The 25,458-nt window shown below is 52.1% G+C and overlaps 1 protein-coding gene across 2 annotated transcripts; it reads right to left on the reverse strand.

Annotated features, from left to right (window-relative positions):
- On the reverse strand, positions 1-22,908 carry PNPLA3 (patatin like phospholipase domain containing 3). 2 transcript variants are annotated; one of them, XM_003905673.3, is made up of 9 exons: positions 22,558-22,908; positions 19,825-20,057; positions 18,066-18,131; positions 14,337-14,546; positions 12,801-12,861; positions 10,230-10,451; positions 7,386-7,518; positions 2,244-2,348; positions 1-901 (listed from the first exon to the last, which is right to left on the reverse strand). In XM_003905673.3, the coding sequence occupies exons 1-9, from the start codon at positions 22,742-22,744 to the stop codon at positions 685-687; spliced, it is 1,434 nt and encodes a 477-aa protein (XP_003905722.1). In that variant the 5' UTR covers positions 22,745-22,908; the 3' UTR covers positions 1-684. The 2 variants fall into 2 exon arrangements, with proteins under 2 accessions (XP_003905722.1, XP_009215721.1); XM_009217457.2 differs by having other exon boundaries at positions 61-901; positions 7,386-7,515.
- Positions 22,909-25,458: the final 2,550 nt, after the last annotated feature.

The following is a 25,458-nucleotide window of genomic DNA, read 5'->3' on the forward strand; positions in this document are numbered from 1 at the left end:
AAGGCTTATTCTATTAACATCTCACTGATTCATATAATACAAAATTCAACAGATAACAACTCTTCCTTACATTTTTATATAAAACTCTTTAAACATTATTTTAGTTAGGTGAAAAAGGTGCTCTAAAATGTAAATCGGTTATCATCTTGGTACCCCCCACCCCCATGGAGAGGTTTTTAGTTGTCAAGGTTATTATATTTGCAGGCCACCTGACAGGCAGTGTCCTTCTTGGGAACCAACTGCACCCCTTCCCACGGCATGGGGAGGTGGGATCGTGCTATTCTCTTCCTTCCACCCCACAAGATCACACATAGACCAGCCCATCCCCCACCACAATGCCCCCACCCATCCAAACACTAGTCATTCTAAGAACCTCACACTGGAACAGTCTGACCATTAATAGGACCATGAAATAGTCAGTAAGGGACCCTCTGTGCTAGGCTTCCTGGTGTCATTTCCCAACCAGCTGAACTAACGCATGCTGACGTATTAGACTTAAGTGCTGGACTGCTGCACAGACCAAAGATTGCTTCCTAGCTTTTCATAAAACCAACTCAGCTCAGAGGCTGGGATCCTCCACGTCACAGGCAGGGGTCACTACACGGCGATGTGGAGGTAGCTGCACAAAGATGGGAAGCTTTAGCACCTCTGAAAGAATTTCCTAGACTCGACTCCTCAAATGACTCACAAACTCTTCTCCAGTGAAAAACTGGGAAAGGTGGAGAGCCCCTCAGCACCAGCAGGTACTTTATTGCCCCAGAAGAAATTCAGGCTGGACCTGAGCATGGACCGTGGGGTGGCCTCTGCAGGACAGTCCTCGGGGGAGCAGGGAGTCCAGCAGTGCCAGTCCTGCTCCGGTTTGCATGGGGAGGCCTGTTCGCTGCTCACTGGCATTTGGGACCTGAAACACATGGAGAAAGTTGGCTTAGCGGCCATTCCCACTGCTATAGTGTGCAGTCTGGGCTACGATGGACCCACACTGCCAGCCAGTCGAGGCACCATCACACACACTCTGGGAATGCAGCCACAGCCAGAGACACAGCTTCTTTCAGCCTTCAGTGCTGGGCTGATGTCACCATCTAGGTCTTCTAAGCCTGTGGCCCTCCCAGCTACCTGGACCCCTCTCACTGGTGGACCCCTCCCATAGGTGTCGCCCACCAACGAATCCCTGAAGGGGCCTATCGGTTTCCTCCACACAAACCTGCTTGCCCCCCAGGGTGTCCTACAACCCCCTGGCACCACTGACCACCAGTCACCAGGGCTGCCCCTACTCCTTGGGCTTGGAACCAATACCTCCTCCTGTCCGAGAGCCTAAGAAAGCCTCTCAGTCTACAGATCATCCCTGCCTTGCTGCCTGCTGCCAGCCAGGGCCCAGGATCCATCCTCTACTTGGCCACTACTGCCCTCTTCCCTAGCCAATCAGATCTTCGCATTCCCCTACTTTTAAATCCTTCTGTGTCTACCAATAATAACAACAATAGCAAAAGAGGCCATACCTCCTGATGCCCAGCATGTGCCAAGTACCATGCTATGGGCTCTCAGAAGCTCACAGAAACCCAGTGAGGGAACAGCGATTGCCCCTGTTGGCCAAGTGAGGAAACTAAGGCCTATGATTTTCAGGATAACGCCCAACCCTGGTAACAGGAGCCAGGCCCTGAGCTCCAGCTCAGTTTTCAGAATTCAGGAAGTAGCGGCATCTCCTGGGGCCTGTCGACGCAGACTGCTGGGCTTCACCCCAGAGACTGTGACTCAGTACAACAGAGGGTGGAGGACAGGCAGCTTGCATTCCCAGGCACCCAGCCACACGCTCCAAGGAGCTCTGCTAGCCCTGCCCCTCCAGGGCCCCACCTCCTTCCTGTGCCATGGGCACCAGAGCTCCTTCCCGCAGGCACCACAGTGCTATCTGACACTCCCCGGCCCTCACCCTGGCCACTCTGTCTGAAGCACCTTTCCCTACTTATCCGCAGCCTCTCTGCTCCTCCACCATCAACGCTGCGCTCAAAGAGACTCATCCGACGGGGAGGCTTCCCAGGCCCCGGTGCAGGTTGGCCTGGGTGACAGCTCTCAGGAGGTGCACTGGGACCTCTGACTGATTCAGCTGCCCCCCATGAGACAGTGTCCCCAAACCTTAGGGCAAGCTCCTTGCTTGACATTCAGCCAGCTGTTTCCAGAACGTCGTGTGAGGCCTCATCAGATGAGAGAGATGCCCGCCCGGCCCACACACCCACAGCCAAAGTATTTACCTGGAGGCGGGAAGCAGACACATCAGCGCTCGAGTGAAGACCTGTGAGGTCACCCACTGCAGCCACTGGACATCGTCGGGCATATCCGGAAGCCATGTCACCAGTCTGCAGAGATAAGACCAAGTACACAAACACACACATAGGCAGACACAACAGCTTACAACACCACCCTTTGTTTACAAAAGCCGCCAACATCATCTCCAATCTGATGACTTCCCAGCAGGTGGATCTGGGATGACAGGACAAGGATGAGCCCATCTGAAATCTCTAAAGCAAAATGAGGCCACTTCTGGTTCAAGAAAGCTCAAAGGACTTACACTGAAATAAAGGAAAAACAAACAAACAAACAAACAAACACCTTGGCTTTTCAGGGCTCTTCCCAGCTTGGAGAGGAGCTGAGGCCCATGGCAGCTGCTGCAAGGGCTCTCATGGTCAAGACCGTCCCCTGCCTCAAGGTTTGCTGTGCTTGGTCACATGTGAGCCCAGCGGGGGCACCATGGAGAGGTGTGGTCACTACCTCCTCTAGACTCTCCATCCCCCAGACACACAAAGGACCCCCACCTCAGGGTCTCTGATAAATGCCTGAACACAGACATCCCCCTGCCAGCAGTAGTGGGGTGGGGAGGAGGAGGCTGATCCTGGGGAGTGGAGAAGGAATCTAGGAAGGCCAGTGGGAAAATGGAGCTGGCTTTTGAAGGAGGGACTGGGCATTAAAAGATTAATCAGGGCCAGGCGTGGTGGCTCACACCTGTAATCCCAGCACTTTGGGAGGCCAAGGCAGGCAGATCATGAGGTCAGAAGTTCAAGATTAGCCTGGCCAACATGCCAAACCCCACCTCTATTAAAAATAGAAAAACGAGCCAGGTGTGGTGGCACACACCTGTAATCCCAGCTACTCCAGAGGCTGAGGCAGGAGAATCTCTTGAGCCCAGGAGGTGGAGGTTGCAGTGAGCTGAGATCACGACATCGCACTCCAGCCTGGAGGACACAGCAAGACTTCGTCTCAAAAAAAAAAAAAAAAAAAAAAAAGCTGTATGCGGTGGCACACGCCTGTAATCCCAGCACTTTGGGAGGCCAAGATGGACAGATCATGAGGTCAGGAGATCGAGACCATCCTGGCTAACACGGTGAAACCCCGTCTCTACTAACAATACAAAAAATTCACTGGGTGTGGTGGCAGGCACCCATAGTCCCAGCTACTCGGGAGGCTAAGGCAGGAGAATGGCGTGAACCCGGGAGGCAGAGCTTTCAGTGAGCCAAGATTGCGCCATTGCACTCCAGACTGGATGACAGAGTAAGACTCAGTCTAAAAAAAAAAAAAAGGATCAAAGGACATGCCAGACTAATTTGCTAAAAACAAAGTAAACACCCACACAAATCTACGTGTAAGGACGTGAGTGAAATAAATGCTCAGGACTGCAGCATGCAACCACCTCGTGTTTCCCATGGTGTGGCACGAAGAAAATCCCCGAGAACAAGTGAGGCCTTACAAGAAGTGATAAATCTGCAAGAGCAATGAGGAAGGAGCAGGGGCTCACCAATGAGCAAGATATTTCAACAGGTTACCGGACTCCAGGCAGAAGGGGAGGGGGCTGGCGATGAAACAGGCAGAGCACGGGGAGCCAGTGTTCATCACCAAGGCAAAATCCGACAGCTCAACCACCTCCAGGGAAAGGAAGGGCTTCTAGGAAAGCAGTAGCACCCCAGATAGACATCCTTCCAGCAGCCTGCCTGTCACTGTCTGGGAGCTCTGCCAGGTGATGCACCTACCCTTTTCACCCTGAGGTCCAAGTCCTCTGTTGCTATATGGGAAAAACCCCAACAAGCACATGCTGAGAATAAGTAGCATAAAAAAGATGAAGAAACAGAACAACTAGCCCAAGAAGAAATGGAGAAGGGATGATCCGGAGGACAGCAAATATTCCAAGAGAATGTTACATCCATAAAACAAGAACAGAATGCTAAGTAAAAAGAACAAGCAGAGAACAAGAGAGTACTCTTGGAGATTAAATTATATTTGCTGAAAGTAAAAACTGTAGGATAGGACTAGAAGACAAAATTTGAGGAAATCTGTCAGAGCAGAGGCAAAAAGACAAAGAGTGATAAAAAAATATGGCAAAGAGAGAAAGTCGGACACAGAGACAGGAATCCAACCCAGGAAGTCAAACATCTTCCTAATAAGAGCCCCAGGAAGCGGAAGAAAAAGTCTGGGCAACATAGTAAGATCCTGTCTTACAAAATTTTTTTTAAAAATTTGTTGGGTGTGGTGACGTGTGCTTATTTATAGTCCCGGCTACTTATGACATTGAGGTGCGAAGATCACTTGAGCCTGGGAGGTTCAGGCTGCAGTGAACCATGATCATGTCACTGCATTCCAGCCTGGGCACCAGAGTAAGACCCTGTCTCAAAAGAAAAAAAAAAAAAGGAAAAGAAAAGAAAAGAAAAGAAAAGGAAACAAGCAAATGGAAGGTAAGGAAAAACAGAAATAAGAATAGAACATAATTTCCCAGAGCTGGAGAAGGCTTTGACTGAAGGGGTCCCCAGTACTTGTCCAGCTGAATAAATGAAATAAGGACTTACACCAAGACATATGACATTTCAGATTATAAGGGATAGAAAGTCCTAAGAGCACCTACCTGCAAAGAAGTGAGAATGTGACTGTCTCAGTCCCAGGCTTCTCACTAACCAATATTCTGAGAGGAAATGATTTTCAACCTGCAATTCTAGACATGGCCAACCTATCATTGAGATGGGATAGAAAAAAAGCACGTTTACCAACACACACAAAGTCAAATGTTTACTTCCTTGGGAGTTTACTAGAGGCTCTGCTCCAGAATAACCAGGGAAAAGCCAAGAGAAACGAAGCTATGGATCCATAGATGGAACAGTGGCCCCAGCAGGGGAGAGAGCGGGATGCAACTGTGTGGTGGACAGCCCAGGACACACCCAGATGGTGGTGGGGCACGGAGGACCTAGGAGTGGTCCAGGGACAAACGGCAAGAACGGAACTTCCCAATGATCTTAAAAAGCAACTGGGGATGGGCTGGCTCATTGCCTCCCTTTCAGAAACATTTCGGCAGGAATCAGAATCCTAACCCTTGAAGCACACATAATCTGAGGTTATTCTAACAGCTCAGGTGTGAAACTGCCAAGTCCAGGGCCCCGTCCACAGGAGGCTCAGCAGCCTCTTCGTAGTAGACAGGTCAGCACTCACACCTCCTCACACATTCAGGCTTTTTGCCCTGGACTCCCTGCAGGCCCATGCAGAACCATTCCTGATGCCTATACTAGCTCAATTTTTTTCTTTCAGTCAGACGAGGGTAATTTTTTTTTCAGTCAAGTGCGCTCCATTGTCAGACAACCCACCAAGGTCGGTTTTCCTATCCATATATTGCAGATGAAACCACTGAGGCTCAGAGAAGTCGAGTAACTTGCCTGAGGTCACACAGCTTAGAAATTGCAGTGCCCTGGTCTAAAGCCCATGCCCTTTATCTGTCTCTAATTTTACTATCATCATTATTACCCGAAAATAGAAATCAACATCACTAGCTGGAGGCTTACTATGGGATGGGTACTCCTGCACTGTGACTCAGTAACCAGACTGAGTCTCCCGACCACCCTCTGCTCCCGGTGATCTCTCTAGATGGGAAGCTGAAGTGCAGAGAGGTGGATTCAGTCGTCCGGAGTCACACAGCTGTGGTAAGCAGTGCAGCCAGGATTTGAAGAAGGGCAGTGTGACTGCTGAGCCAAGCTCCGACCATTCTGCTCTCCCCCGTTTCAGAGGAAGCCCAATCAGAGGAAGCCCAATCAGAGGAAACCCAATCAGAGGAAGCCCAATCAGAGGAAGCCCAATCAGAGGAAACCCAATCAGAGGAAGCCCAATCAGAGGAAGCCCAATCAGAGGAAACCCAGAGAAAACCCAATCAGAGGAAGCCCAATCAGAGGAAACCCAGAGAAAACCCAATCAGAGGAAGCCCAATCAGAGGAAACCCAATCAATAAGTTCTAGGAGCATCACACTGTGTTCTTCTAACTGCTGGCTCTGAATCATATATGCCTAGAACAAAAGATGGAATTCCCTATGTTCTCCTACTTTCATGTGATTTGAATTTTTTTTTTTTTTCTTTTTTTTTCTTTTTTGAGTCAGAGTCTTGCTCTGTAGCCCAGGCTGGAGTGTAGTGGCATGATCTCGGCTCACTGCAACCTCCGCCTCCCAGGTCCCGGTTCAAGCAATTCTCCTGCCTTAGCCTCCCGAGTAGCTGGGATTACAGGCACACACCACCATTTTTGTATTTTTAGTAGAGATGGGGTTTCACCATGTTGGCCAGGCTGGTCTTGAACTCCTGACCTCATTATCCACCCACCTCAGCCTCCCAAACTGGGATTACAGGTGTGAGCCACCGCACCTGGCCATGACTTGATTTGTTATTTTATTCATTTCATTACATTTCATTTTATTTTGAGATAGGGTTTCTCTGCTGTCACCCAGGCTGCAGTGCAGTGGTATAGTCTTGTCTCACTACAACCTCTGCCTCCCAGGCTCAAGCGATTCTCTTGCCTCGGTCTCCCGAGTAGCTGGGAGTACAGGTACGTGCCACCATGCTCCGCTAATTTTTGTATTTTTAGTAGAGATGACATTTCACCATGTTGGCCCGGCTGGTCTCAAACTCCTGACCTCATGTGATCCACCCATCTTGGCCTCCCAAAATGCTGGGATTACTGCCGTGAGCCACCACGCCAGCCTTCATGTGATTTTAAATGGAAATAGCTTAGAGAGGCAGCAAGGATCCTGCTTCCAGGCCTGACCCTTCTACTAGGCATCTCTGTGACCTCAGAGCGGTGACCCCAAGCCCTCCGGGCCCGTTTCCTCAGGCAATCACAAGAGACTGGACCCGCTGCTATGTGAGGCCACTGACAACTCCAGGAGTTCCCACAGGGAGTTTCTGGGCTTGCACTGAGTTACAGGTACATGTGTGGCTTGAGGACAGGCAGGCAACGTTCAGGGGCATTGCATATAGACTGTGAGCTGTGATCTGCTGCACGACAATCCAGGCCCCAGACTACATGGCACCATCATCTGTCATCCTGTTTCATCCTCATATCAACCCTGTGAGGAAGACACTGGGCCACCTAAAATGCTCACCTCTGGACAATGGCAATGGCAGACTCCACAGGCAGGGTACAGGGCAGCATCACATAAGACATTATCCTAATGGGTAGCAAGTTGCAAATCTTGCTCATGTATCCACCTTTGTCTTTCATTGCTTCACTCACTGCTGAAAAAGACAATTTGGAGCTATTATCTCCCACCAGTGTGAAAACCCAAACCACTTTACTCTGTTGGTGCTTAGCATTTCCATGAAATACGCCCGTCCTGGCAGCCAAAGGGTCAGAGGCACTCACAGAAGAGACGGGGTGGGGTTTGCCAGGCTGCTCTTTTCTTTTTTTTTTTTTAGACAGAGCCTTGCTCTTGTTGTCCCGGCTGGAGTGCAGTGGCGTGATCTTGGCTCACCGCAACCTCCGCCTCCAGGGTTCAAGCGATTCTTCTGCCTCAGTCTCCCAAGTAGCTGAGATTACAGGCGCCTGCCATCATGCCCAGCTAATTTTTTGTGTTTTTAGTAGAGATGGGGTTTCACCACGTTGGCCAGGCTGGTCTCTAACTCCTGACCTCAGGTGATCCACCCACCTCAGCCTCCCAAAGTGCTAGGATTACAGGTGTGAGCCACTGCGCCCGACCCAGGCTGCTCCCTTCACAGCAAGGGCAGTGTGAAGCTGAAGCAGGGCACACAGCTCAGAACAGCCCTGAGAGTGCTTACAGGACATAGGGTCCCCACTCCCAGCTCCTTTAAATTGACAAATATGTTTGAAAGTCACCATTCCAGAAAGCCTGCTTTTATTTTCCTTGAAAAGACATGTCCATTTCCAATATCATAGCTGAAATTATATAGAAAATGGTGTGTAAGTCATGAGGCAAAGCATCATCTTGTATTAAGAAATCTGAATACACCCCACAGCAAATAATCTGCACAGAAAGAGCTACAGCAGGCTGGGCCTGGTGGCTCATGCCTGTAATCCCAGCACTTTGGGAGGCCAAAGTCAGTGGATCACTTGAGGTCAGGAGTTTGAGACCAGCCTGGCCAACATGGCGAAACTCTGTCTCTACTAAAAACACAAAAATTAGCCAGGCCTGGTGGTGTACGCCTGTAATCCCAGCAACTCAGGTAGCTGAGGCATGAGGATCATTTGAACCTGGGAGGTAGAGGCTCCAGTGAGCCAAGATCACGCCACTGCATACTCCAGCCTGGGCGACAGAGCAAGACTCTGTCTCAAAAAACAAAACCAAAACAAAAAACAGCTACATCAAACGTCACAGCATCTATGTTCTCCTAGGAACTTCTCAGGCACCACCAGCTTTACAAGCTGGTCCTTGACCCTCTGCTGGATTCCAGAGCTTTCTTCCTAGAGCCCCAGTCTTTTATTCCCTCTCTTTAATGACCTCGTGGTGCCTCAAATCATATTAATCTGGTGATATGGTTTGGATCTGTGTCCCTGCCCACATCTCATGTGGAACTGTAATTCCCAGTGTTGGAGGCGGGGCCTGGTGGGAGGTGATTGGATTGTGGGGACCGATTTCCCCACTGGTGCTGTTCTCTTGATAGTGAGTGCATTCTCGTGAGATCTGGTTGTTTAAAAGCATATGGCACCTTCTCTCTACTTCCCTCTCTCTCTCACTCCTGCTCTAGCCATGGGATGTGCATGTTTCCCCTTCGCCTTCTGCCGTGATTGTAAGTTTCCTGCGGCCTTCCCAGAAGCTGAGCAGATGCCAGCACCGTCCTTCCTGTCAAGCCTGTGCAACTGTGAGCCAATTCAACCTCCTTCATTATGAGTTACCCAGTCTCGGGGATTTCTTTACAGTAATGTGAGAACAACCTAATGCACCTGGGCAGCTGCTGTCTCCCATCTCCTAGGGTGTTGGTACCTCAAGAACAAGGAGCTATGTCTGACTCATTTTTTAATTTCTCCAAATGCCTGACTCCATAGCTGGTTTGTGGGTTCCTCTGTCTTACTTAGTCCGTGTTCAGGCTACTTTAATAAACCACCACCAACTGAGTGGCTTATAAAACAACAAACATCGATTTTTCAGAGTTCTAGAGGCTGCGAGGTCCCAGATCAAGCAGCAGACGTGTTGGTGTCTGGTGAGGGCCTGCTTCTTCATAGACACCACCTTCTGTGTCCTCATATGGTAGAAGGGACAGGGACATCTCTTGGGTCTCTTCAATAAGGGCACCAATCCCATTCATGACAGCCCTTTCCTCATGACCTAGTCTCCTTCCAAAGGCCCCACCTCTTAAGACCATCATCTTGGGGGTTAGGATTTCAACAGATAAATTCCGAGGGGGACACAATCATTTGGACCATAGCATTGCCTGTCCATTCAATATTTGATGACATTATAAAATACAGCACCATTCTATGGAGGTTCAAAATTGTGGGTTTAGGGGAAGGGAGAAATTAAGAGCGGCCTCAAGAAAGGAGCCTTGAGATGGCTGGACAGGTGGAGGGTGGCAACCGGAAAGGAGCTCCAAGTAATGGGCCAAGTCCCAGAGGCAGGACACCCATCCTTGGGGCCCATGAAATCCAGGTTGGCAGGAGCTTAGGTGCCATGTTGGGGAGATAGGGTTGGGAAGGGGTAGAGAGGGCCCAGCTGCTGCAGGAGGAGCCTGTATGGAGAACCCCAAGGGGCTCAGCTGGAGTTTGTTTTCCTTCCGGTCATGACCCCATGGGGAGACTTGGCAAGGTGCCAGGATTGGGGGGCTGTGCTGGGAGTGATAGCAGCAGACCAGGCTGTACACATGGAAGGAGATATTCCCGACAGCCTGTTCTGGTCACCTCGCCCTATCGCTCCCATGTGGCAGTACCATCTTCCTCCATAACACGCAAGAAAGAAAACAAGGTGCTGCCCGTGCCCAGCCTGATGAGGGGGTACCTGTAGCGAGCTCGGGCGAGAGGGTGTCCAGGATGCTCTCATCCCAGGGCAGGATGCTGAGACGCAGGTGGTCTAGCAGCTCATCTCCATCCAGCCTCATAGCCAAGGCAGCCGGCTCCGGGGAAGAATCCAGACTTGTGTTTTCCCAGCCGGGCGCAGCGACCTCAGAATCCATCCCTTCTGAGGATGACTTCAGACCCCGCTGGGGCCTGTTGCAGATGCCTGTGAAGGGCAGGGAAAACAAGCCCCTCAGGTGAATGTGGGGAGTGGTGATCATTACCCACCCATCCACCGAACTGCAGGGAGGCAGGCAGCTGGCCTGTTATTAGCCAAATGCAAGGGGAAGAGGGGAAGGGAGGAGAACGAGCGCCGGTGTTTGTCGCCCGGAGAAAGGAGTATGGGGCTTTAAAGCAGGACACACGTGAGCTTGGCTCCTGCTAGCTGTGTGGGCTCCATCTCCACGTCTGGATTCATGAGGTGCAAAGGCAAGGGTTACTGTTCATTTATAACAACTGAACCACTGGTTACACCTGCCTCCCAGGCCCTGAGCTAGGTGCTTCACTATCAGGCCTTACATCAACCATTATCATCTCCATTTTTCAGCTGAGAAATCAGAAGCACAGAGGTTAAGAGACTTGTCTAAAGCCACGCAGCCAGTACATAGCAGAGCCGGGATTTGAAGCCGGGCCTGACGTCAAAGAGGGTACTCTTCCATCACACGGTCTTGGAGGAAGCACCCAGCAAGCGAGGATTGGGCACCAGTATATGCCAGGCCCTGTCCTGGGTGCTGGAACTCAGCCACCAGCACCAGTGAGTGGCCCCTGCTCTTACAGCTTTGGCACACTGGGCCGGGGGAGGGGAGCTTCAGACAACCACAGCTGCACCTGGCCCAACTCTGGCTTCCAACCTCAGGTTGAAAAGACCAGCGGCTGCTGCTCAATGCCTGAGCCTTGCTCCCCAAGATAACCTCACATTCATGCTTGCCCTGGCTCTTTCCAGGCTCTATCAGATGCCCTCCTTACCCTCTGAGATGTCATTTTCCCTTAGGAATGTTGCCAGGTTCTCAGGGAGATGTTGCTTCCAGCATCTCTGGCACACCAGATTGTCCTGCCAAACTGGTTCCCTCCTGATGTCTCAACCGTCAACCCATGGGCGCAGCTCCCCATCTCCCCTTTGCGCAACTGCTAAGCCAGAAGCCGGGACTACGCTCTTTTGTCTTCCTCTCCCCAAATGTCCCATCAGTCAGTTCCAAGTCCTATTCCCCTGGACTGCTTCAAATTGGTTTCCTCCTCATGACCATCACAGCCCTGATCCTGGTGGAGCCTCTGGCTGCCTCACTGGCCTCCTAGATGCTGGTCTCTCCCTTCCTGTCCCGCAGCCAGGGGGCTTCCGAAGCCCTCCTCTGATCCCCTCACTCCCACTGCAGCAGCCCTCAATGGCTCCCTACGGCTGTGGGATGCAATCCCCTGTATCCAAAAGGCTCAGCCTGCCCTCCTGTCCCGTTTTTCACCATTCCTGACCCCCTCTTCTCCAGCCATCTCTTAGTGTCCCCATCCCCACCCCTCCAGCTGCACAGGCCTTCATGCCATCCTCTCTGTGTCCTGCAGGCCTCACATTCATGGCCCCCGTGCCTAAGGCTCTCCTCCTTATCCCCAAAGTCTTCATGTGGATTCATGCCCTCCGAGAGGCCCTTCTTCCCTTGGGCCTTGGAGATCCATCCTGCATGAGCCTCCAGCATCCTGTGTCTTCTCCTTGACACCTGTGCCTTCTCGTTGGCACCTGTACTTTCCCATTGACACAGCATCACCCTTCTGCTTACTTATCTGCTCACTTCTCTCACAAGGCTGGCAAGGGCCACACCTCTGTGTTCACTGCAGTATCCCTAGCGCACAGCAATGAACACTTTCTGAGCAGATAAATACGCATGTGTCCTTACAAATGCAGTCTCCTTGGTCTTGGCCAACAACAAATTCACAAGAACAATATATCAGCCAACTCTTAGTATTAAAGAAAAACAGCTCCCAACACATCTTTTTCCTTCCACTCTAATATTTCTATAGCAGAGCTCCCCCAGCCCCGACAAGCCAGGATGACTTGAAGGCAGAAATTCGCTCTGGGAAGAACAAACTGGTCTAGTGGGCTTGGACCCACACCTGACTGGAGATGAGAAATCTGATTGCTTCATTTGGAGTCCAGGCGCAGAAACTCTTTAACTTCAGCCCTTGTTAAACTAAAGGATCACAAGAGGTCGAGCTGGAAAGAAAAACCACTTTCAGATAAGGGGACCCTGTGGAGGGAGAGGGCCCTGGAGTCATGATATCCCAGTTCAAATCTCGGCTCTGCCCCTCAGAGAGGGGTGTGTGCTGCTTGGCTCTCCTCTCCAAGCTTCTGTTTCCCCATCTATAAAATGGGACCAAGATTTCCTATCTCCCGGGCTCATGAGTAGGTTGCGCAACACAGGGAAGGTGTTGGGCACTAAGTGTTAGAACTAAGGCAAATCTCAGTCTTTACCAAGACTGCTAGTAAATACTCATCAAAAGGGCACGTCTGATCCTCCCAGCCCATACATACCCTTCTCTTCCAAGAACCTGAACGCATCCAAATATCCTCGAAGGCATATCTCTCCCAGCACCTGTGAGCAAAGCAAGCAAGGGGACTACAGCGGGGAGACACCAAGCACCATTTATTTAAGCATCACTGGAAGACCGCAGAGGGCACTAAAGAATCGTGCAAGCTCTGAGTCTGCTGGCTGGGGGGACTGAGCCACCTGGAGGCTGAGCAAAGGGCTCTGTGCTCCCAGGAGACAGTTCCCTACAGGTCTTGGCTCGAATGTCACCCCTCCACAGAGACTTTGTAGGCATCCCAGCAGGCAGGAGCTTCTTTTTTTTTGAGACAGAGTCTTGCTGTTGCCCAGGCGCTGGAGTACAGTGGCGCAATCTCACTGCAACCTCCGCTTCCGAGGTTCAAGCCATTTTCCTGCCTCAGCCTCCCTAGTAGCTGGGATTACAGGCATGTGCCACCATGCCTGGTTAATTTTTATATTTTTCATAGAGACGGGGTTTCACCGTGTTGGCCAGGCTGGTCTCAAACTCCTGACCTCAAGTGATCCGCCTGCCTCAGCCTCCCAAAGTGCTGGGATTACAGGTGTGAGCCACTGCGCCTGGCAGGAGCTTGTTTCTTGGGCTTCCTTGGTCCCGGAATAAGCCTCCACCCTAACAAATTTTGCAGCCTGTCCCAATTGTCACTAGGACAATAAGAGCTATCTCCTTTACTCATCTGCTTATAAAGCACACAGGAAAACCAATCCTTTTAGACAACCTTCCCTCTCCCTTGGACTGTGGGCATGCATTGCATTGCATAGCCTTCCTTCTTTCTCTCCAGGAGCACCAAAGGTTGCTGTACATGGTCTGCAAATTTCTTACTATGGTAGAGTGGTAAGGCAAACTAAAACAACCACAATCAAAAAAGGTTAAACTACCGAATGCAGTTGTTCTTGACCATGTTTCCAAATAAGAATCATCTTAGTGGCTGGGTACAGTGGCTCATGCCTGTAATCCCAACACTTTGGGAGGCTGGGGTGGGAGGATCGCTTGAGGCCAGGAGTGTGAGACCAGCCTGGGCAACACTCTACAAAAATTTTAAAAATTAGCCAGGTGTGGTGGTATATGCCTGTGGGTCCTAGCTACTCAGGAGGCTGAGGTGGGAGGACGGCTTGAACCCAGGAGTTTGAGACTTCAGTGAGCTATGACTGCACCACTGCACTGCAGCCTGAGTGACAGCAAGACCTTGTTTCAAAAAGAAAAAAAAAATCTTTATAACTAAAGAAATAAAAAATCCTAATGCCTATGCTGCACCCCCTGACTATATAACCACAGCCTGGGAAGTGGATCTGAGTTTTAGGGCTGGGTATATGTTCCCAGGTGATTCCCATAATCAGGGCAGTGCCTCACCTGAGCTTCTGGGACACGTGCCTTTTATTTCCATTAACCATCATTGACAAGGTCTATTTCTGTTTGATTGTGCAGAGAGCAACAGGTAGCTCCTGGCAATCAGGGAGTTAAAGAAGAAGAGCCCCCCAGAACACCTGCCTCCTCACTGCCAACTCACCTTGAGATCCGGGGGGACAAACGCTCTTGAGAGAAGGTAGAGGTTCCCTGTGCAGAGGCGTAGGCTGAGCTTGGTGATGTCCACATGAAGAAAGTTCGTGGACATGACTTTAGGGCAGATGTCGTACTCCCCATAGAAGGGCGACACGGTGATGGTTGTTTTGGCATCAATGAAGGGTACGTTGTCACTCGCTCCTCCATCCACATATCGCTTTTAAAGAAGGGAAAAAAGGACTGGCACCGTCTGAAGCTCTGGGTTAGTGCTTAACTGCTTAACAAGCTTTCACATGCGGGCAGAGCTTCTCAGAGCCGCAAACAGGCTGATATGGAGGGAGGACATTGGCTTTGGAATCACTCCTGCGACAAATCCTTACTGAGCATTCCTGTGCTGGGACAGGCTCTACTCTGGCTCTCAGGGTTGCTGTCTACTGTTGTACAGTGTGTGCACTGCACAAAAGTGCCTGGCAAAGAGGCAGATGGAGACTGGAGTCCATGTTGTGTTGGCCAAGTCCTAGGGCCAGATGGGCACCTATAGGAGTGCCTAAGGGGGCCATATGAACTAGGGGGTGCTCAGTGCACTGGGGGCAGAGTGTGATAGAAACCCAAAGGGGAAAGATGGTCATGGGTTCAAATCCAGCCCCCTTTGCTGCTTGCAAGGAGGATACACAAATCTGGGACAAGATCTTTAACCCATGAGCCTGTCTCCCTCCACGTTTGACAATTAGAACCAAGACCTGGAGGGACTTTGGAGACACACATGAAACAATGAACCTGGGACCTCAGAAAATGTCCTCTAACCCACAACACAGCAGCATTTTGGATAAATCATTCTAAGGGTAAGTTTTCCTTCATCTATATCCTTAAACCACCTTATTGCCCATAGCTCACCTGGGGCAGGCAGCTTTTGCTACAATTTGGATAGAGCCTGCACCTGTGAAACTTGTGTCTACAATGATTTCCAGGCACAGCTGTCACAGCCAGACACCAGAGCCAGCCATCAGATGCCCACAGAGAAAGGCCTCCAAAAGATTCCAGCCGGGAGGCTCTCCCCAGCCCGCCCTTCCACACGGAGGAATTTCAGAGCAGAGTTTGGCCTAAAACAGGTCCAGGAGGGAATCAGACATGTTCAGCCACACCTTAGCCATCAAGATTCTTGCCTGGAGTCCAGAAACGATCAGGAGTTTACACAGCAACATTTCCAAAATCGTAGCCACACTATGTCTAGGGCAGACGTAGCAAGGCATCAAAAACCTTACTAGCAGCCAGGCATGGTGGCTCACGCCTGTAATCCCAGCACTTTGGAAGGCTGAGGCACATGGATCACTGGCGGTCAGGAGTTCGAGAACAGCCTGGGCAACATGGTGAAACCCCATCTCTACTAAAAATACAAAAATTAGGTGGGCATGGGAGTGCCTGCTTGTAATCTCAGCAGCTCAGGAGGCTGAGGCATGAGAATCGCTTGAACCCAGGAACCGAGGGTTGCAGTGAACTGAGATCACGCCACTGTGCTCGAGGCCTACACGATAGAGTGAGACTCTGTCTAAAAAACAAACAAAAACGTCACTAGCATAAAGGTACACAGAATGAAATGCCAGGAATCTGGAGTGAAGGCCAAGGAGGAAGGCAACTGGTGGATCATTTTCATTCAAGGGGTAGTCTGAAGCCCAAATATTCTCCTGCCATGTAGAACTTTTCCATGCATTTTGAACTTTATAGTAATGTTTTGAATTCAGGAGCTCCAGTGGTGCGATTGATTAGCACGTGGTACATACACAGTAATGCTTTGAATTTGCTTGCGTTGAATTTCAAGAATAATGGGTTCTAACCATCAGCAGGATTCCTATGAGCGCATTCAACAGGTGATGACACAGCATCCTGGGCCTCTGTACACCAGATGTCAGTGGCACTCCCCCAGTTTTGACAACCCAAACTGTCTTCTGATGTGGCCAGACATCCCCAGTGGGGGTTTGGGGAGGATGCAAGACTAGCAAGTGAGCTGGCACAGACCCAGTGCCTAGTCCAGAGCCTGCAGAACAAACACTCCTGCTTTGGCTTCTCCATCCCCCTGGCATGGCTCAGAAATTGGCATGGCCAATGCACATATTCACTGAACTCAGCCAAATCTGAACACTGCCAGCAGCTTCTGACCAAAGCCATGGGGTGAAAAGGACAGAGTAGGACCCAGAGGGCTTGAAACTCTACACCAGGAAGGAAAGCCAGAACTGTGCACTGGGGAGCCAGAGGGCATCACTATGGTGCTGCTGGGTGCACTCCTACTGAGTTCTGGGAAAGACGAAATACCCACATAAAGCCACAGCATAACAAGGGGTTGGGGTCCTGCTGATGCCCAACCACATTGTGGCAACGTCGGAAATCCAAAACGTGCTTTGGTCACTCAGTGGCGGGGCACTCCAGTGGCTCTGTGGACCACTATCCTGGACCCCAAACTACAGAGAATGAGAAGAGCCGCCCTGCAGTGAACCAAGACATGCCCTGTTCTGACGGAGGAGCAGAGAGTGACCTGGGTGCAAGCTCCCTGGCCGTGCTCCTTGGGCAAGTATGACTCTCAAGTTCCCCACAGCCACATGGGATGAATAGTCACATCTCCCCTCAGTTGTGGGGACCCTGTAAGATAGCGCACAGGAGCACGTGGCCTGCAATGGGAGGCTCCCAATGCAAGTCCCTCTGCCACGTGGCTCTGCCGGTGCTAACATACAGGATTGCATCAGAGGTTCTGCTGCTGCTCTTGTGGGTTCAAAACTGACCCTAAAGGGCTAGTATTTTATAGCCTAAACTTCTTCCTGTGCATCACAAAGTAGCCAAACAAAACAAAGCACAAATCTAGGTTAGACCAGGCTTACAGATTTTTGTTGCTGTTTAGAATATATATGACTGTTGGCCGGGCGCGGTGGCTCACACCTGTAATCTCAGCACTTTGGGAGGCCGAGGCGGGTGGATCACCTGAGGTCATGAGTTGGAGACCAGCCTGGCCAATATGATGAAACCCTGTCTCTGCTAAAAACAAAAAAATTAGCTGGGTGTGATGGCAGGCACCTGCAATCCCAGCTACTCAGGAGGCTGAGGCAGGAGAATTGCTTTAACCTGGGAGGTGGAAGTTGCAGTGAGCCAAGATCGCACCACTGCACTCCAGCCTAGGCAACAGAGCCAGACTCCATTTCAAAAAACAAAAAATATATATATATGTATTTTTTATATAAAAAATATTTTAAAAATTATTTTTTATTTATTTTTATATAAAAAATGCATATATATATATATATGACTGTTATAGTTCCCCCTAAAAGTAAAGCTCCACCTTCCAGGGGTAACAGATTCTTCAACGTCATATACTTTATTTATCTTTTTTTTTTCTTTGAGATGGAAGTGCTGGGATTACAGACACGAGCCACCGTGCCCGGCCAACATCACATAGTTTAACTAGGTCACAGAGAAGCTACCTGATGCTTACGGTGCAGATTAAGTGAACCAGCCAGTTTACCTTACAGATAGCCAGACAATTAATTACACATGAAGTAAGTTTTGTTGCCCAGGTAGCCTGGAAGTAGGGTCAGCTGTGGCTACTCTGTCTGAAAGGCAGCGAGGCACGGGGCTCCACCACGGGACAGACCCTGAGGTGCCTGACACTAGCGCCTTGCAGGCGGGAGATGTGTGAGCACGCTTTAGAGAGAAAGCCCCCAGGACTCAGCACTAGCAGAGAAAGCTGACTCACCACGCCTCTGAAGGAAGGAGGGATAAGGCCACTGTAGAAAGGGATGAAGCAGGAACATATCAAGGCCTGTGAAAGCAAAAGAGAGAGAAGTTATACGCAACAGCACCCTTTTAATTTTCGTGATCCTTCATAAGCCTTCTCCAAGTGAGCAGGGCAACAAACCTGAAAATGCCCTTTGCACAGAGTAGGTTGATCCACGGGTTGAAAGAACAGGGAACCAACCTACACCCTCGGACTTCAGGCCCGTGGGTCTCCTCTGTTGCATAAGCCCCTTAACAACACTGTCAGTGAACTTCAACTTCCTCTCCTTGCCCCCCACGGGAGTCACACTGGGTCACCACAGACACCACCAAGGGTTGTTGACTCACGGACTGAAAGGCATTTGATCAGTGCTGTTCAAATGCCGGTATTCATTAGAATCACCCGAGGGTTTGTGGAACCAGAGATTCTGTGCCCCTCCCCAGAATTCGCAAGCAGCAGGTCCAAGGCGGGGCCTGAGGGTCTGCCATTCCAATGAGCTCCCAGGAGCTGCTGCTCTGCTGGTCCCAGGATCACACTTTGCGAAGCCCCATGCTACAGAGCAGTCAGCAGGCACGACACTGATTCACTGGGAGAACAGACCCACGTGGGAACAGACAAGTGCTGGCTGTTTAGAGAAAGCTCCTGCAAACAAGGTTAAACAGAGGATGAAACTGGCTGCTGGTTAGATGCGCCAGGCTGCTGTCTTCCACAGACCTGTTAAGTAAAATGGAGTCCTTCATCCAAGGAGAGTTTATGAAAGCATCAGCCGAATTAAATGGTGTTTTGGTATTGCAAATTATCTTCTCTCTGCTAGACCCTGAGGATACAGGCAAATAAGGCATGTTCCCACCCTCGTGGGGTTTCCATTGAGAAAGCATCTTCATTATGGAAGATACATAGAGAAAGCTCAGGAGAGGCACGCCTGCAGGACAGGTTCCTTGGACTGGGAGGTCATGAGCCAAGTGTTGAAGGAAAGAGAGGAATTATTTGAAATTGTAATTGCCAGGCCGAGGTGGGCAGATTACTTGGGTGCAGGAGTTTGGGACCAGCCTGGCAACAGGGCAAAACCCTGTCTCTACAAAAAGTACAAACATTAGCAGGGTGTGGTGGCCTGTGCCTGTAGTCCCAGCTACTCGAGAGGTTGCGATTGCACCACTGCACTCCGACCTGGGAGACAGAGCAAGACCCTGCACCATGCCCACACCCCCCGCCCCCACAAAAAAAGAGAAAAAAAGTGAAGAAAAGAAACTGCCCTGGAACATTCAGGGTTTACAAACATTATGGACCAAATCACTGGAGACATACAGAGTTTATATCACTCCGGCACAGGGGGCCTACAACTGCCTGTGTTGCTTCCAAAACAAAACAGTCTTTTTTTTTTTTTTTTTTTTGAGACAGCATCTCACTGTCACCTGGGCTGGAGTACAGTGGCATGATCATGACTTACTGCAACCTCCACCTCCCAGACTCAAGCAATTATCCTGCCTCAGCCTCCCTAGCAGCTGGGACTACGGGCCCACAACACCATGCCCAGCTAATTTTTCTAGAGATTTTTTGAGTATTTTCTAGAGTATTTTTTGTAGAGATTGGGTTTCATCATGTTGGTCTCGAACTGCTGGGCTCAAGCAACCCACCCGCTTCGGCCTCCCAAAGCGCTGGGATGACAGGCATGAGCCACCGCACCCATCTGAAAACAGCTTTTCTCACTTGATAACATCCAGATAAGCAAACTGCTTACATCCACGACTTCGTCTTTGGACTGAAAGTCAGACACCAGAACGTTTTCCCCATCAGACACTCTGGTGAGTGAGACGCATATTTTGCCAGAGATGAGCTGGTGGACATTGGCCGGGAGGTATCTGTAGAGATCCTGTCGGAGGAACTTGCCTATGTTGAAGGATGGATGGAAGATACCAATGTTCCGACTCCTGGCCTTCCGGACAAGATCTGAGAGGACCTGCAGAGTCTGCTCTGGGGACAGGAGACAAATACATAAGAGAACGTACCACACTGGGATGGCAATACTTTTGGCAAGGCCAGAAACCAGACAGCAAGGATGCCACCAACCTTTGTCTAGACCAGTACTGTCTACTATGGTAGCCACATGTGGCTATCACGCCCTTGAAATGTGGCTCATCCGAACCGAGATGTATAAGATACAAACTGGATTTCAGCGGCTTAGTATGAAGTATCTCATTAGTACATTTTTATATTGAACAGATGTGAAAATGATATTATTTTTCATATATTGGGCTCAGCAAAATTAATTCTACCTGTATCTTTTACTTTATTCAACATGGCTTCTAGGAAATGCACAATGACATGGCTTCCAGTATATTCCTACCAGACAGTGCTGCTGTAGGCCTCAGCTACAGGAATGAATCTCTCACTTCCAGAAGCCCAGGTGAGCAGGCCTCACCTCAATGCCCCACAAAGTCAGAGGCCAGTAACATACCAGCATCAGAGCTTTGGCGTAGATGGCCTTAATGCTGTCAGGTGCAGGAGATGTCACCTCACTTACTGGCCACTCTCCTGGCATGCAAGACCGCCCCTCCCAGCCCGATCCCTGGCCAGCCATAAATCTTGGGAAGCACAGGGACAGGCATGCTCCAGCCTGTCCTGACCCAAATCTGATCTTGATTCACAGCTCTCCTTCCCTGAGCCAATTCTCCAAGCATGGCCAGGGCGGTGGAATTGCACGTGGCTGGGCAGGTTCTGCCTGTCCCTTCTGCCAAGTTAGCCTCAGCTCAGGTGCACTGAGGAGCTGTGTCCAGGATGCAGCCTCTGGGACATGCTCAGCAGTCCCCAAGTGCACAGCCTCCTGTGAGACAGGGTTAAAGTGGGAACCTGGAACCCTGGAACACAGGGAGTGGCTCCTGCCAACATCTCCAGATCCACCTTCCAGGGACTTGGTGGTTCCTGAGCCTCCCTGTGTCCTGCCAGGGAAAGCCCCAGGCTGCACCTGTCCTCTGCCCAGTAAGGAATCCTTTCTATACCAGAGTGAGTGTATTTTAGGCTCCTGGGATCACTGCATTTGAATTCTGTCCCAGTGTAAATATTTGTTCATGTGGGTGTCCACAGGCCACCTTGGGATACAAAAGCTGACTTTTATTGTTGCTAAACCTCAGGGCATGCAAATGGTCATGTGGCCAGTCTAATTCTCCTGGAGGCCACACTTCCTGCCCTTTGCTCCTCTCCCCATGGCTTAGGGGAAGGCAGACAGCCAGGACTGTCTAATCCCTAATCCCCACCTCCCAGTCAGCCCAGGGGCTGCTCACTGCTCCTACCCAATGGCAGGGCTTCCTCTACCAGCACGGGCTTGCTCACCACTGAACAGTCACTCCCTGCTGGCTGTGGCAGGCAGGGCAAAGAGTCCATTGTTAAGGAAGCCCAAATAAAACGGGGCTGATGGGGGCATGATCTCCTGCCTGGAGACCTCTGGTGTCAATAGCTCCACAATGCTACTTGCCCCAGCCCCTGCCCACTGGCTCACAACCCCCTCCCCACCTCCAGGACTGTGGCAGGCAAATTCCCGGGAAGGATACCACACCCTAGTAGTTCAGGCTACTGAGAGACAAACCCTCCGTCTGCACCCCCACCACACACACACACACACACAGGTACCCACATGGACAAATGTTTCATTAGGACAAGATTCAAATGCACAGGATCTCACTTCCAGGAGTACTGAGCTGGAGAGGGGAGGGTGGGCCTAGGTCAGTGGAGACTAGAGAAGAGGATGGGATTGGGGGGTGTCCAGGGATGCACTCCAGCCCCCAGGAAGGGTCCCAAACACTGGAGGAGGTGGAAACAACTTTCCTCTTTCAAGGTACCCCTCCTCACCAGACTCCAGTTAGCCTGTCCTGGAGGATGCCCAGGGTCGCCCTTCTGGGAGGCTGCCCAGTCCCCAGAAGGCTGGGCTGCGACCTAAAGAGAGCGCAGGCGCGGGGTGTCTTGAGTCCCTCAATCCCCGGAGGGAAGGAACCCACCCTGGGGCACCGGCCAAAACCCCACTCTTGGTCCGGCCCAGGGCAAATCGGCCCCCCAGCAGCTCAGCCCGCCCAGCACCTCCCGAGAGGACACCGGGGACCCGGAGTCCGCAGGGGCCAGCACGACCCTCCGCCCCAGGTCCTGCTCCCTACTCCCCGTCACTCCGAGACGTCCCGACTCTCAATCCGGAGGCAAGGGGCTCCCTTCATGCACTGGCTCCTGATGCGCGTAGGGGTGGGGACGCGCGAGAGCCCCAGGCTTCGGCCCGGACCTCTCCGGGTTCCAACGCCCCCTTCCCGCGCCCAGGGAACAGCGCCCCCGCAGGAAGCATCTGCCCAGAGGGGACCCTCGGGATGCACCCCGCCGTGTCTGTGTCTGGTGCCCGCTCCTCCTGGCGCCCCGCGACCCCTGGGGACCTACTGGGGGTTCTTAGGGGGCACCCCCTCCGCACGCGGAGCCCGGGCGGCGGCCCCAGACGCACCCAGCGGGATCCCGGAGAGGACGCCGACGCAGTGCAACGCCCCGGCCGAGGCGCCGAACAACATGCGCGCGTCGCGGAGGAGGTGCGGGGCGTGCTCGCTCAGGCAGCGGGTCGCCCCGACGTGATAGAATCCCAGGAAGCCGCAGCCCGCGAAGGACAAGCTCCAGCCGCGCTCGGGGTCGTACATGGCGGGGCGGGGGCGGGAGCGCGAATCCGGATCGGGATCGGGATCGGGGATCGGCTCGGGTCCTGATCCGCAGCAGCTCCGCCGGGCGCCCGCAAGCTCTCGTGACCCGGCCGCGGCGTCTCCGCCCGGGCGTTCCACGCGCGACGTCCGCCCCGCCTCCCTCGGACCATGGGGCTGGGAGCTGAGGGAGGCCCAATGAGTGGGCGGATCGCCCCGGGCGGGGCTTGGAGGGGGATGGGGGCCGGGACGGGGTCTGAGAGGGATGGGGGCGGGACGGGGTCTGGGAGGGACAAAGCGGGGACGGGGTCTGGGAGGGGGATGGGGGCGGGACGGGTCTTGCAGGGGATGGGGGCGGGACGGGGGTCTGGGAGGGGATGGGGCGGGACGGGGTCTGGGAGGGGATTGGGGCGGGACGGGGGCTGGAGGGAAATGGAGCGGGACGGGGCTGGGAGTGGGGGATTTTGGCACAGAGGCTGGGAGGGCGATGGGGGAGGATCTGTGCGGGGGTCCAGCCTGGGAGCTCCCCCCAGCGACTCGAGAGAAAGCATTTTTCCAAAATTCTAAAAGACACTGCATGTCCTGGAGAGAAACGGCTTGCTACTGTTTTCTTTGTCATCCATTAAGTCGGGGAGGGTGAGAGGGGAGTCACAGTTGGTGCCCACTTGATCCTTAACATCCCTTTGACACTTTATCACGTCCCTTTTGACCCGGGGAGAGCCAGCCTAAAGCAGGCACCACCACCTGAAGAGCCTACTGTCTGCGTTGCTGCAGGCTTTCTGTATGATTGCCTTCAAGTGCTGGGGATTTTTTTATTGAATGACAGTAACAGGAAGTGTCCATTTCAAAGTTTCCTTTGTAAGTAAAAAATGTGAATGACGGGCGCTGGGTCGCGGCCCTGTAGGAACTGGGGAGTGGGGAGTGGTTTGGGAAACTGAGGCCTAGATGATTCCTGGTGCTCTATCTTAGTCCATTCTGGTGCGAAAACGAAATACGGTAAGCGGAGGGGCTTACAAACAAGAGATTTATTTCTCTCTTTGTTTTCCCTGCGATGCTGGAGTGCAGTGGCGCAATCTTGGCCCACTGCAGCCTCTGCCTCCCGGGTTCAAGCAATTCTCCTGCCTCAGCCTCCCGAGTAGCTGGGATTACAAGCATGCGCCACCACGCCTGACTAATTTTTTGTGTTTTTAGTAGAGATGGGGTTTCACCATGTTGGCCAGGCTAGTCTAGAACTCCTGACCTCAAGTGATCGCCCACCTCAGCCTCCCAAAATGCTGGGATTACAGGGGTGAGCCACTTCACCTGGCATATTTCTCTGTCTCACAGTTCTGGAGGCTGGAAAGCCCAAGTTCAAGATGCCAGCAGATTCGGTCCCTGGTGAGAGGCATGGCTCATAGAAGGTGCCATCTTGCCACATCCTCACGTCTGGGCCTCTTTGATAAGGGCACCAATCCCATTCATGAGGGTGCCACCTTCTCATCAAATCACCTTCCAAAGGCCCCCGCCTCCAAAGACCATCACCTTAAGGGGTAGGACTTCAACAGATGACCTTTAGTGGGGACACAAACATTCGGATAGTAGCATGCCCTTAAGAGATGCCTAGGAGGCCCCTTGACCTTGAGCTACCCCTGGCACTGGGTGGAGCAAGCCCACAGCAGTCCATGGGGAGGAGTTAGACCTTGGTCTAGAGCTGCTCACTGGAGGACCCAGGTCTGCCAGGCCATACTGACCCCAACTGGAGTGGACCAGGAAGCCCTCCCCCTCTCCCTGAGACCTGGAGGAACGCTGAGAGCTTTGGGGTCAGGCCTCCGCCCTCTCTGTGGCTCAGTGTCCTCAATGGCAGAGTGACTGGTGGTGACATTGCTGTTAGGATTCCAAATGTCACCTGAGAAGCCACCTGGACTGGTTAGGTGGTTCATGTTCACCTGAGCTTCACCAGTCTGCTGCATTCCTTGCTTTTGCCGTGCCTGGAGGGGTAGCAGAGCTGGGAGCAGGGCTGCCTCCTGTCTCTGGGCAGGAATTCCAGGGCATGGGAGCTTCAGGTCATAGTGAATACCTGGGCTGACTGCCTCATCACATAGACACTTTGTAGATGGAGGCCCAGAGCAAGGCAGGGTCAGGTCCTAAGTCCTGGGGAAAGTCAGGAGAGCTGGGAACCAGACAGGGGTCCCACCCGTTCCTGACATGTTGGCTTTGCTGGAGGGGGGCATTACCTACAGTCCTGCCCTAACTGCCCTCCAACTCCACCTCACACTCCGGGCTGCGGCGGAACTGAGGCTTCTGGGTTGAAGAACTGAGGCTTCTGGCTGGGACAGCTGGGGTCAGAACCTCTAGCCTCCTGTACCCACCCATCCCTCCTGCATTGCATGACCAGACTTAGGACTAATGACAGGAAGGCCAGGCCCTGGCACAGGAATTTGAGACTGTGACTGAAGGCCCGAAATTTAGTCACCCTGCCACCAGCCACAGGCATTTGTATCCTGTCCACCGGCACTCATTCTTGGCCAGTCACACTGGACATCTGTCATCCCCAGTGTGACCCAGATGTGGGCAGGACAGGAGCAGGGCTGAGCACTCACCCCCTCTTTATCACTGCATGTAGACAGCAGCTGGGGGCCCTCCCCACTTTCCAGAGAAAAAGAGAGAACCCGGCTGGGCAAGGGTTTCATGGTCCAGCTCTCTGAGCCCCTTATCCAGCCTCCAGTGGGACAGGCACA

The sequence above is a fragment of the Papio anubis genome, chromosome 16 (genome assembly GCF_008728515.1).
Source record: "Papio anubis isolate 15944 chromosome 16, Panubis1.0, whole genome shotgun sequence".
In the NCBI taxonomy this organism is placed as follows: Eukaryota; Metazoa; Chordata; class Mammalia; order Primates; family Cercopithecidae; genus Papio; species Papio anubis.